At 41.0% G+C, this 14,217-nt stretch overlaps 1 protein-coding gene across 3 annotated transcripts in view; it reads left to right on the top strand.

The window, feature by feature from the left end:
- The window catches only part of RGS17 (regulator of G protein signaling 17), a 76,804-nt gene that overhangs the window by 41,214 nt on the left and 21,373 nt on the right, over nt 1–14,217 (top strand). For all 3 annotated transcript variants that reach the window (XM_084890200.1, XM_084890199.1, XM_084890201.1), the window contains one exon: nt 7,720–7,863. In XM_084890200.1, coding sequence (XP_084746326.1) covers nt 7,720–7,863 — 144 coding nt within the window. The remainder of the gene's footprint in view (nt 1–7,719; nt 7,864–14,217) is intronic.

The following is a 14,217-nucleotide window of genomic DNA, read 5'->3' as shown; positions in this document are numbered from 1 at the left end:
CCAGGGCCTTCCTTTGTTCCGTTTCGCCCCTTGGTGGTCAGTGCACAACATAACGAGCAAGAGAACTCCCAGTCTCCTGGTCAAACTCCTGAGGGGACATGTTGCATATTAGCCTTTTATATAGATGCTTTTCCATGCATACATAAGGGAGGAGAACACTTATGGTTCCTTAACCTACTCCCCTCCCTCTACCAAAAAAAAACCAAACACAAAACAACCTATCATTTTAATCCTTAGCCTTTTCTACTTTTCAGATAGTACTTATTGAGAAGTGAATAGCGTGTCAGAGGCTTCTGGGTAGAGCCTTTATCCCTTCATCTTCCCACACAGCCTTTCTAATAGCAGCTCCCACTCTTCCTGGAACGAGGAAATACGTTTTACTGTGTGAGTGAAGAGAGCTGACTGAGTGGACTGCATCGCTTGTGTACTGTCTGGTGTATTTATGAAAAAAAGGGAAAAGATTGAGCTGCTATTAACTTTATAACATGGGCCAGTTGGCTGAAAACACTTATCTGAAAAGCAGATGGAAGGGAAGTAATAAATTTGGTGAAACAGACATAATAATGTGCTCTAGGGAAACATCCCCATAAGTCCTCTTCGACCATTTTTTACGTTGAATGGAACACGGGCTTTGGAAGAGGGTTCCCGGTTATGTGATTATACGTATCTTTAAATGCTCTCTTTAAGATGTCTGTTGGTGTAAGACAAACTATACAGAATGTAGCTTTGGAAACAATAGGCTACAAACTCATTCAGACTCGGAATATACCTGAGGAGGTGGCATGTGAAGATCTTCCTCGTGTAGAAAGTACCATGAAGGGCAAGTGCAAATCACAGACTTAGTTATAGAAAAAGACTGAAGAGCATCCAAGGATATTGCAATGAACAAAGACATAAATGGGATATGTTTTGCGCTTTAGCTCCTTCTGGGGATACTACCACATAGTATTAATCTCTATCCCCATTGAAGGAAATATTTATATGAACATTTTTCTGTAGGAAACTTCCACAACAATTATCCCTGATTTTGGAGCTTCCTTAAATCCGTGTATGAATAATTATTATTGGGAGAAATGGTCTCTGGCACACCCTTTTTCAAATACTGTGGTTTTGTTCTCTCTTCTAATTTTTTTTTTCTTTTCCCATTTGAAGTCTTTTTTTTCTTTTCTTTTCTTATAGTAACATGCTTATCTTTATGTGAATTGAAATCATGAGTATACCTACTCTCTCAGAAAGCCGTTTGGTGAACCTGAAAATGAATATGTCACGCAGGTGGACGTGCAGTCAGTACTTTCCTGAGTAAACATGTATGGCTCTCCCTTCATCGTGGCATGTTTTAGAATGGACAAGGAAGTCCCGGGGTTATGCTAAGGGCTCTCATTGTCCCCACGCAGTGGTTATGCCAAAGAGTGCTCCTACTGTAAGGTATTTTGGGTCCAATTTCTAAAACATTTACCCTAAGCTAATGCTGCCTTTCTAAACTAAAGCAAAGCAGGGATAAGCCAGGTAAAAATTGGATTTCTAAAGGCTCTGCTGTATAAGTATCGGTCTTCTTGACTCTCTAAAATTGCCATGTAATTGGATGACCTTCCGCTTTATCTCAGGGCAAATGTGGAGTCCGTGAGAAAACCGGTGCTAGAAAGAAACCCTCCATCTCTCTCGTTTCACTCATTTAGCACATATTGACTGAGCTCCCTGGTTCTCAGGCTCATCCGTGCGATGAAGTTCCTGGAAGTAATGTGCTTTTGTACCGCGTATCGTTTTGATGACATGGCCATCCGAGTGACTAATTTTGTATGTATGTGTACAATTACATAAATGCTGGTGTATACGTGGTTCCAAACTGCAGAAACATTAGCAGATACCAACATTTTCAGAAGAAAAAAAAAAAGTGATAAACTTTATGAGAGACATTTCTCCCCATTAAATGAACTTCTTTCCTCTGAGCAAAGTAGAGGAATGGTTCTCTGTGGCATAAAAGACTGGCTCCAGCTCACAAAACACCGCTGCTTGGCGGGAGCTTAATTGAGACACATAATTACCCCTCCATGCGCCCTAAGAACACGAAGGTGGACGGCTCGGCCTCTGCACTCAGAGAGTCCTGGTCTGGTAGGAAAAGCACACGAGGCCCAGCTGTAGAATTATATGGATTCCAGGTCAGAGACGGTGGGGCAGAGCCAGGTACCCTCCCACCCAGGCTGGGAGGGCATGCGGACTGCTTGGAGGAAGTGCCTCCACTAGGTGCTGGGGACTCCAAAAGGGAGGAGACTCGTGTCAGGGTTCAGTAATTTAAGCAGGCTTGTATGCAAATTACAGTAGTGGGTGCACAGTGCCCTGTAGCAGTGAGAGGATGCCCAAATGAGAAGAAAGAAGAAAGAGTAAGATGAGCATTGAAAGGGTAGAACAATGGTCCCCTCTTATCTGGGGGATACATCCCAAGATCCCCTGCAGATGCCTGAAACTGTGGGTAGTACCAAGCCCTGTGTATACTATGTTTGTTCCGATATATGCCTGTGATGAAGTTTAATTCATAAGTGAGGAACATTAAGAGATTAACAACAATAATTAATAATAAGATAGAACAATTATAACAATATAGTGAAATAAAATTGATGTGGATGTGATCTCCCTCCATCTCAAAATATCTTATTGCACTGCACTCACCCTTCTTATGATGATGTGAGATGAGACAATGCCTACGGACTGAGATGAAGTGAGGTACTCAGAACAATACACAATTTAAAATGAATGAATTGTATGTTCCTGGAATTTTCCATTTAATACTTTCAGACCACCATTGACCATGGGTAACTGAAACTGTAGAAAGTGAAACTTCAGATAAAGGGGAACTACTGTATCACAATTTTGAAAATAGCACATTTGCCCCGATTCCACCTCCCTCTCCCCCAAAAAAGAAACAAAAACTGGTTTGGACATAACTCTTTTTGGCTGAATATGCTTGAGACAAGAAGTCACATTGAAAGCTTGCTTCATTGCAAAGACATATGCTGGCTTGGCTAAAGCAGGGTAATTATCAGACATTTAAGACTGAGAAGTGAGTTATTTCTGTTCAAAGGGAAAAATACATCACAAGGAGGCCTAGATACCTGTACATGGTGACTGGCTTCCCTGTCCATCTCAGTGCTAATGAGAGCCTCATAGGTTTGGCTTATTTAGCAAATACCTTTTGGTGGGCTAAACTCCAAATCAACAAATAAATATATGGCAAACTGAATGCTTTCACTAAACATGACAAGATGGCTGCAGTTATCATGAAGTTTGTTGGATAGGGAGTTGATTGTGGGTACTATGAGTCATTTGAGAGTCAGTTCATTTTACATGTGATAAAAATTGCAATGTTATGGTGAAATGAAAAACCAAGCCATCAGTCTTCTTTCTTCATTCATCAAGACTTTGTGTAGATCCCTGAGATAGGAAGATTTCACCCAATGGAAATAAAAACCCAATAAGAAGTAAATGATGTCTCGGCAAAAAGACACTGGTGGGAATCTTCAACATCCCAGTCTGAAAGCATTGTATCACACCAACTTGTTGGCAACATTATGAGTGACTCTCTCCAGTATTACCTTGAAATACACACACACACACACACACACACACACAACCCACACGTACACTAGTGGCCTGGTGCATGGATTCGTGCACATTGAAAGGAAAATAGAAGAAATATTTTAATTTTTAATATTGGATTTTTGTATTCCACATAGTCCATGTACTATATTTGATTTTACAATTTGAAAAAGTCAAAGACACTGGTCTTCATTAGGAATTTCTGCCTTAACTATACGATCAATGTTATTTCTCCCTTAAATAGTGGTGACCAGACTTGAACATAACTATTTACCAGCCCAGAGAAGAGCTGTCACCATCCATTTATAGAAAAAAAGAAATGCTTCTAATAATACATTCTAAATTCCCATTAACTATGTTTACATTTTGTTTACAGTTGATTAATACTGAATTTGTTGTCCAGGAAATAACTTAGAATTTCTAATATGCTCCTGTAAACCATGTTTCTCTCAACCTAGTCTTATGCAGTTGTTGTTTTTTTATACAAATTCATATTCTTATAATTAGCCTTTTACTTTTCAATTTGTTTTATTTTGCTCATTCCTCAAATTGTAAAGATTCTCTTAACTGAGATATAATTGACATATAACATTCTATAAGTTTAAGGTGTACAATGTGTTGGTTTAATACATTTATATATTGCAATATGATTACCACTGTAGTTTACTAACACCTCCATCATATCACATATTTGTGATTTATTTTTTGTGATGAGAATATTTCAGATCGAGTTCCTTAGCAACTTTGAAGTATATAAACCAGTATTATTGATTATAACCACAATGCTTGGCATTAGATCTCCAGAACTTATTCATCTTCTAACTGCAAGTTAGTACCTTTTGACTAGGATCACCCCCCATCCCCCCAACCCCAGCCCTTAGTAACCACCACTCTATTCCAATCAATGATGAGGGAGACTCATTGATCAGCTGCCTCTTGCACACTCCCTACTGGGGATGGAGCCTACAACCTGGGCATGTGCCCTTGACTGAAATTGAACCCAGGACCCTTCAGTCCACAAGCTGACATTCTATCTACTTAGCTATACAGGCTAGTGTTAATTCACAATCTGCTTATGTGCCTTATTTCATTTAGTATAATTCCATCAAGTGCATTCCAGGTTGTCATAAATGACAGGTTTCCTTCTTTCTCATAGCTATATAATACTCCATCACATTGTAATGCATAAATAAAAGGGTAATTATTTTATATTTCCTAACTTTAAAAGGAAAAGAATGTTCTCATATCTTCCTTTTTAAAAAAAATTTGTCAATCATAGTGGACTGTCCTATATAATAAAAAGCTAATATGCAAATCAGCCAAATGGAGGAATGACTGGTAGCTAAGAAGCACACTGACCACCATGGGGCAGACGCTCAATGCAGGAGCTGCCCCCTGGTGGTCAATGTGCTCCCACAGGGGGAGTGCTGCTCAGCCAGAAGCCGGGTTCAAGGCTGGTGAGCATAGCAGTGGTGGCAGGAGTCTCTCCCGTCTCCATGACAGCACTAAGGGCCCCTCGGGGGTCCTGGACTGCGAGAGGGTGCAGGCTGGGCTGAGGGACACTTCCCTACCCAGTGCACGAATGTTGTGCACCGGGCCTCTAGTTATTTTATATTAGTTTCAGGTGTATAGCGTAGTGATATATAGACACATATATCACTTGAAGTGATCCAGAAAAGACTGATAGTTGCCAAAGTAGATTTCAGCAAGGATTTAAGAAATAAATCAGTTTATATATCATAAATCATCTTCACTCTGGAATTTGCATTTTAGCTCACTACAAAACTATAGGTGATGGCTTTCCTCCCTCAGCACATGGAAAACATTACTCTCTTCCTTCATCTTCTGGCATCTAGTATTGCTACTGTCCTAACAGGCTATGCCCCAGGGGGAATAATTCAGCTTACTCCTTTATCTTGCAGTTCTGGGATTCTATTAGAATGCATGTAAATGTGGCTCTATATTTATTTTATTGGTTCTGGGCAGCATGTCATGTGTTCTTCTAATGTGAGGCTTTGTTTTGTTGTGTTTTCTTTCAATTCTGGAAAGTTCTCAGCCAAATTCCCTGAAAATAACACTTCTTTGGTAATCCGTGAATTTCCTGCTTATGATAAAAATCTTATTGGGCATATGTTGGAGCCTTGGACAATGCTACACTGTACTTGTCTCCCTTGAGTTTCATTTCTTTATCTTTCCCTGGATTCTGGGCACAGCACTGTCTCTTATTCTCCCTGGGAAGATATATTACCTTTGAATATTTTTGATGACTATGTGGTTTTGTTTTTACCTTTGTTTTTCATTCTCTCCTTTTGTTTTCCTGCTTGTCTATACTTGTTTTTATAATTCATTGTTCTCTTGCATGAGTAGCACCAATGTTCTCATAGTCTTTCCTTTATCACATTGTTTATGTTAAATGTACACATATTAAACTATCAATAGTTTTAGATGATTCTGTTTTTGTATTTGATCGGGGATGCAGCCATCTCCTGGTTGTTGAGTTGGCTCTCTGTTTTTCAGTGTTGTTTAGATTTTTTATTGTTAAGAAACACATCAAGTGAGAGGTATATTTTTCACTCTTACTCACTCTTCAGAATGTGATGCTTTTATCTTGTCCCCACTGGTCCCTCAGAAGCTTCTTTTATCAGCATCTCAGGATCCCTGCCCCCCTATCCATCAGTGGTTCTGGACAGGTCTCTGACCCATGTCACTGAGCCCGTGGGCTACTCTGCCCAGGGCAGGGCTGGATGCCTTTGTCTGTATCCTCTCCCTCCTGCAGCCTGACACTGGATAGTGTTTTCAGCATCTTTTTGTGAGTGGCAGACCTACAGCCCCTGACTTTATGCAGGTGCACTAGAATCTGGTCTCCCAGTGGAGAGCTTACAGTGGAGCACTTAATACCAGCTGGGGTAAGGGGCCTCTGCATCCTTTTGTTCCCACACCTGAACTGCAAAATGTCTGTGGCTTTAGCCCTCGTTTACTGACCATTTTGTAACTTTTCTAGACTAAAGAGATCCTATCTTGTTTTCTAGAATACAGTAGTTTTAAAAAGTATCTATCATTGCATTTAGAACTAAAGATGTAATGTATAAAGCATGAGGTCACAATGCCAAAATAACCTGAAGTGCTTTACATTCTCCACATGTGTTGCTCTCAGTTACACACATGACCATGTGTGTATATGATTTACATACATTGCATATATCTGAATATACTGAAACATCATTCAATAGAATTCATCCCTTTTCCAAAGAGGTCATAGTAAATTTGATATTATTGTACTAAAACAAATTTTTTTTTTTTAATCCTCAACTAAGTCCCAGATCAGGGTTGGGCTTATACATACAAATCAACTCACATGATCTACTATTTAAGGTCACAGGTATGGTACTCGGGACCCCAATGGTTTTCTTGTTTGCCATGATATGTAATATAAGGTCCACCAGAGCAATTCTTGATTGGATCCCTTTTTATCTTTTCACAATTCTCTACAAAATGAAAATATATCTGGGTGGTGGAGGGGAAGGAGGTGATGTGTTTGCAACAAGGTTATGTAACAGAGCATAAGGCACGTGGCCAATATTATTAAGATTAGCCCGGGAAGGTGCACCGGAAGTGCCAGATAGGAGACTGAATGTTTAAAAAAAAATGTGAGAGAACACCAAAAACACACTTGATCTTCCACACAATGTTATGTCGTTGAAAACCTTGTATAGTGGTTTATGGAGCCCCGTTAACCTTACTGTAAACATCAGTGGAGACATGAGAAGTACACACCCCCTTCAATCACTTAAAGGTGTTCATGCTGGAAAGCAGATGTAATCATTGAGCAAAGAAGGAAGTTAAAAATACACTTTCAAGCCTCATATTTACCTTCCCAACTGATTCTGATTAAGTGGCGATATTGTTGCTATGGTTTTATGCAAGCAGGTCATGATAGAAGTTGGTCCCCAAAAGCTTTTAGGATATCCTCTTAAAACTCTTCTGGAGAAATTTTAATTTGACAGCCCAGGCCTATGTGTTCTGACCTTTTCTTCCCTCCCTTACCTTTTAATCAAATTATGCTTCCTTACTTCCTTATCTTTCTTGTGATTTTTTCCCTCCCTACCTTATGTTTTCTCTCTCTTTCAGCCAATCCGGGACTACCGTAGCTGAAATGCGAAAGAGGCAGCAGTCACAGAATGAGGGAGCACCTTCCGTGTCTCAAGCACCTGGAAACCAGAGGCCCAACAACACGTGTTGCTTTTGCTGGTGCTGCTGTTGCAGCTGCTCCTGGTACGTCCTGTTATCTGTGAGATACCCTAGCTGTGTGCGGTCATAACGTCATGTCAGTTCTGAGGGTCATACAAACATCTCAATCTGTCTTCTTCCTTTAAAAGTAAAAAGTACTAGAGAACATCTTTACTTTAATGCTAACCTTTCTATATGCAGAATGCATTTCCTCAGAATCTATCCTTAAGTTGATAGTAAGGAATGAAAAATGTATCTTATATCATGGGTGAAAGTAAGATTTTGGTGGTATATTTATTTAACAATAAACAGTGTTCTCCAATGTTACAGAAGGTGCAAGAACATTGAATTGCTATGTAGTAGTATTGGATGTGTGTGTTTTAGTTTTATGTGATTGTACAGGGTGTTGCTCATTCAGTCCCAGAGTCAGAAAACTGAGTCCGGGTGACCTCCTCAGCCTCAGAGGCCTGACAAAGGCAGGAAAAGGAGTGTCGCAGACGCGTGCTGACAGCTCTACAGGCCAGGGGCTATGATGGGCATGGAGGCCACGTCGGTTAATTAGAAACTCTGCACTCAGAGCCAGAGAATCTGCTTTCCGCTGCGATTTTATCACTGACTGGCTCTGTGACATTCAAGTTGTAATCTCTGCTCCTTGGCTTCCTTGTTGGCAAAATGATGAAGAGTTACACAAGTTGAACCCCAAGATTCTGTCTAGTCCATGATTCAGGCACTTCAAAAAACCTGCTCCAGTTCCAAATTCCCAAAGGTTCTTTAAATAAGAAAAGCAGTAAGACCCCGAGTCCCAAGATTTGTGCAGAGGCGTCTTCTCAAGGAGAGGTGAGACTAACGGAACTTTCCAAAGAACTATAGGTTTCGAAGTCCTCTAAGACCCAACTCTGGGTGAGCAGTGGTTTTCTGGAACCACCCTCTCCCTTCCCCCGAACTATTTCAAACACTAGAGAGAGGACCAAATGTCTGTATGATCTCCACTGGTTCCCAGCATCCATTCGGGTTATTGTTATGATGTAGTAGCCTGATGTTCTAGCATTGTGGCCAAAGTAGAAGATGCAATGTGTCCCGGTGCAGTGGTAAACTTGGTGTAGAACAAGCTCTGGCCATCGAGAAAATTTTGTTGCAGAAAACCATCAGATATTGTGATTCGGAAGATTTAAAGTAGGTGTTATAAATATGTAAGTTGCTGCCCAGATGACGATTCTTTGTTAGGGAAAGTAAAAAAATTATTCCTTTTATTCCATTCTTAAGCCTTGACTATTTCAGATGGAGGAAATAGAGTTCTAGAGGAGAGAAATATTTCAATAAAAACGTAATTTTTATTTCTGTATCACTCCTAAAGAGATCACCAACCTCTGGTTTTAACCCATGAAATGCAGGGGATTATGGCCCGGTGCAAATGAGACTTAATATGGTGGCTCTGAACTTGAATTGCCTGGGTTCAAAACGCATCCTCATCCATCACTCTCTGCTTGACCTTCAGCAAGTTCCTTAATGTCCTCAGATTCCTCATCTGTCAAATGACAGTAATAAGAATCCCTACCTCATAAGGTTTCTGTAAACATTAAATGAAATAAAGCACTTAGGAATGGAGAACAGTGCTTGACACATTTAAGCATGCATTTAATAAGAGTTAGCTCACTGGGCTATTGAACACTTCATATTGAAAACTAAATGTTTAAAAAAAAATGTGAGAGAACACATTTTTTTAAGAGGAGTTAGTTTGAAATAATGTATGAAAAACATCAGCTTGGCCCTAACCGATTTGGCTCAGTGGATAGAGCATCGGTCTGCGGACTGAAAGGTCCCAGGTTCAATTCCGGTCAAGGGCATGTACCTTGGTTGCGGGCACATCCCCAGTAGGGGGTGTGCAGGAGGCTGCTGATCAATGTTTCTCTGTCATCAATGTTTCTACTTCTCTATCCCTCTCTCTTCCTCTCTGTAAGAAATCAGTAAAATATATATATTTTTTAAAAAAACAAAAAACATCAGCTTGTGGTTATAATACAAAAATGCATTGAAAAGGAAAGCTATTTTATTTAAATTCTGTATAAACATCTCAAATACATTGCTACACATTGCTGAAAATTATACTTCTATTTCTCACTTGCATCAGACCATGTTCTAATAATTGGCATCTGATTTTATCTACTTGCCAAATTCAATTCTGAATTGCTTCATGTTTAATACACCGAAACAACCCTAGCTGATTTGGCTCAGTGGATAGAGTTGTCGGCCTTTGGACTGAAGGGTCATGGGTTCTATTCCAATCAGGGGCACATGCTCAGGTTGTGGGCTTGATCCCCAGTAGAGGGCATAAAGAAGGCAGCCAATCAATAATTCTCTTATCATTGATTTCTCTCTCTCTCTCTCTCTCTCTCTCTCTCTCTCTCTCTCTCTCCCTCCCTCCCTCCCTCCCTCCCTCCCTCCCTCCCTCCCTCCCTCCCTCCCTTTCTGAAATCAATAAACACACACACACACAAAATAAAAACAAAAAACAACACCACCAAAACAGATCAAGTATTGAAAATTCATTGCACTGTATTCATTTGCTGTCAAACAGATATTTAGCAATACTTGCTTTTATTAATTTTAAACATGCACATTAAATAACAAAATATTCAACATGAATCTGTGGGCATAAGATTGCCATAGAGCACAGACTATGGATCTAGAGCAGCTTTTGGAAATTGCATTAACTCTGCATACCTCTATGGCATGTATGTAAACCCCAAACACATGGTGCATTAGGTGAGTTCTATTAGTTCTAGAGAGTCATTGTCAAGAACTGTGTTTGTTAGCCAGGAACCATAAGCACGTGAGTGTAGGCTATGAGATGTATAATCTATACATTTATAAGTCTTCCATCTGTCCGTCTGTCTGTCTGTCTATCTATCTATCTATCTATCTATCTATCTAAAGTCTAAGCAACCATTATGACCCAATGACCGGAACAACTGGTCGACCTGTTGCTGTGACATGCACTGACCTCCAGGGGCCAGACACTCAATGCAGGAGCTGCCCCCTGGTGGTCAGTGCACTCCCACAGCCAACCTCCTGGCTGGCTCCGATCGCCCCAATCAGAACCTCCCGCAGACCCTACCCCCCCAACCAGCCAGCCTCGATTACCCAGATCAGAATCTCCCACCGGCTGGCTCCTTTCTTATTACCACCACCAGCTGGCCCTGATTGGGAATGGGCAAGATGCCCAATTGGCCCCATCGCTGGCCAGGCCAAGGGACCCCACCTGTACACAAATTCATGCACCGGGCCTCGAGTATATGATAAAGAGAGGTAATTTCTACAGTAAACAACTTGATGAAGAAAATGAAAGTTAAGCTGTCTTGAACTATGGCTATTATCTCATTGCAAATGAAAATGTCCTTTAGCCTAAACCAGTTTGGCTCAGTGGATAGAGCGTCGGCCTGTGGACTGAAAGGTCCCAGGTTCAGTTCCAGTCAAGGGCACGTACCTTGGTTGCGGGTGTATCCCCAGTAGGGGGTGTGCAAGAGGCAGCTAGCTGGTCGATGTTTCTCTCTCATCGACGTTTCTAACTCTCTATCCCTCTCAATTCCTCTCTGTGTAAAATCAATAAAATATATTTTAAAAAGAGGAAAAAAAGAAAATGTCCTTTACACATGCATTTTCAAAAAATTATTTTTTTTATACTTTGAGTTGAGGGGGAAAAAAAAACTCGCAAAGGCTTATTAGAGTGAGAAGGAACAAGAAAGAAAGAAATGCTCTTCAAATTTTCCAGGCTAGGTCAAAGGAGCAGAACAAAAAGAAACACTAAAAAATGTAATTTACGGACCAAAAAAAAAGTTAGAAATCAAAATATGAGTAACTGTCATTTGTAAATAGAAGCAGTTGTCATGTAGCTGGCTTTTCCTCCTTTTAAGGAAAGAGAGTGCTAGGAAAATAAATGTCTATATCTAGTAATAAATATAAATACCTCAACCTAGGCTCACATGTTACATTTGAAACAATACAGCATTTCCCTCAAATTGCATTTCTCATTCATAGTCAACTCTTCTCCTATGTTTAAAGTTATCCCTTTCTTTATAAAATTACCACCACACTTTATTTGGGGGGGGGGGGGGGGATATATACAGAGAGAAAGTGCATAGCTGCTGAATATTTCCAGTTTCCTTCAAAACTGTAAAAAGTTGGGATTCTGGTCACAGTGACTGATTAAGTTGATCTGCTCTCTGCCCCTGTCCAGGGGTCGCTTCCTTCACCAGATTGGTCTCTCTGTCTCCTTCTTCTCCTCACAGCTCTTGTTTCTGGAAGAAAAAAACAAGGGAATGAGGTATAGACCATTTTACCTGTGTTACATATATGGGTCATGGGAGCCTGAGTCTTGGCCACAAAATGAAGACTCTACATTTGCAAATTCTATACGGTAGACCAAGCTTTTCCTGGAGATGCGGTAGTTTAGTCAGGACTTGTCTACAGGTTCAAGGTTCATTGTCAAAACCTAATGTTCCTCTTACATCAGGATTCAAACAACATGACACCTCCTCTTCGGGTGGTTAATGCTTTTCCCCTTCTTCATGAGAAAGGAACCTTTGCAGGATGAGGGGATCCTCATGAAACCACCGTCATGGGGACAGTGTGAATTGGGAAGTCATTCAGACAGTCGCACATGGAGGACAGTGTGAAAGCACCTTGCAAATCAGAAACTGCTGTGTGCTCACAAAATAAGGTTCTTCCGGCAAGACGTGAAAGGCAGAGCTTTCAAAATGCATTATGAGCTTAACGCTAATTTCCAAATTGTACCCGGGTCCTCTCCAAATATCAGAGGATACATTAAAATAATCCAGACTATTCTTTTTTCAAATAATGCTTTAGGTGCCAACCCATCCCTGTTTTAATTCCTTGTGGCTCCTAGTGATGTCTGATCAAGCAATAAAAAATTCACATTCAGCTGGGACCGGTTTGGCTCAGTGGATAGAGCGTCAGCCTGCGGACTGAAAGGTCCTGGGTTCGATTCCGGTCAAGGGCATGTACCTTGGTTGCGGACACATCCCCAGTGTGAGGTGTGCAAGAGGCAGCTGGTCGATGTTTCTCTCTCATCGTCGTTTCTAATTCTCTGTCCCTCTCAATTCCTCTCTGTGTAAAATCAATAAAATATATTTTTTAAAAAATTCACATTCAAGAGGTTTCAGCTACTCTCTCTCCCTAACGTTCCCACTGACTCTCAAGCTGCTTCCTGGGGGTGAGGAGAAAGTTCTGGGGGAGTTCTGAGGAGCTGACCACAGTCCTGCCCACCCCACCCCCCCCCACACACACACACACCGTGCAGTTTCCAAGGGAATTGTTCTGTCTGTAACTATTTTACATATTAGACTTAGCTGTGAGCTTTTGTTTGGAAGAAAAAAATACCCTCATTAAAAAGCTGGAAAATGCTACATCAACCTTCACAGAGAAGGAAACGGAAGCTTGCCTCCTGCCCCAGGCCTGTCCGTGAGAGAAGCTGGGCTGAAATGCAAGTCCCTGAATACCCATCCCTTGTTTTTGTCCACTTGAAGATGACACTTCCACATTTTTCATTTCCAGATTTTATCTGAACCATGCCCCTAGCAAACTCTTCAAGACGGACATCAAATACAGCTTTCCCAATCGAATTCACTATCACGTGCACTAATGTACCACTCCTGTGCTATTTGGCCCACATCAGATCTCCTTCATCCTTCTCAGGAGAAGTTGGTCACAGGCTGAGTTTAGTAAAGGATCCCTGTGAAAGCTCCAGGCATCCATCCCCCTTTGAACACATCGGTTCCCAGAGTTCCCAGACCGTGGATAGGCCAGACTCCGCAAATGTTAAACTCTTCATAAACATGCGTTTGGTTGTCCCTCTCTCCATTTATAACAATCACCGCAGCCTCTATAATTCAAATCTGCAAAAATAACGTCCCATTTTATCCTCTGACGCTGTCACATTTCAGCTCCCTGCCAATGGAAACACGACGATGCATGCTTTAAAAGCCAGAGGATATTTTTTGAAAGGAAAAACAAATCCCACGTCTGCTCCATGGTAAAGAAACCACCCTCTGGAAATAAATCTGCTCACACAGGCACGATGAGTCATTCTGTCCAAAGCACTAGTGAACGGAGTCTCTTCCCGTACCTGTCCTCCTCAGAGACCCAATCCGTCCCACACAGGAGCATAACTTAGCTGCAGAGGACTCCACAGCACTTGTAACCAGATCACCGTAAATGCCATTTACAAAAAATTCTACAGTTTTGAAACGCTATCTTGCGTGGCCTAGATAAATTTTCTTTTCTTAAGTATATATCTTATTGATTTTAAAGAAGAATGGAGAGGGAGAGATAGAAACCTCATTGATGAGAGAGACTCATTGATGGGCCGCCTCCTGCACACCA

Source organism: Pipistrellus hanaki (assembly GCF_964339955.1).
Source record: "Pipistrellus hanaki genome assembly, chromosome: 7".
NCBI lineage: Eukaryota > Metazoa > Chordata > Mammalia > Chiroptera > Vespertilionidae > Pipistrellus > Pipistrellus hanaki.
The sequence above is the reverse complement of the archived record's forward strand: the minus strand, read 5'-3'. Positions and strand labels throughout refer to the sequence as shown.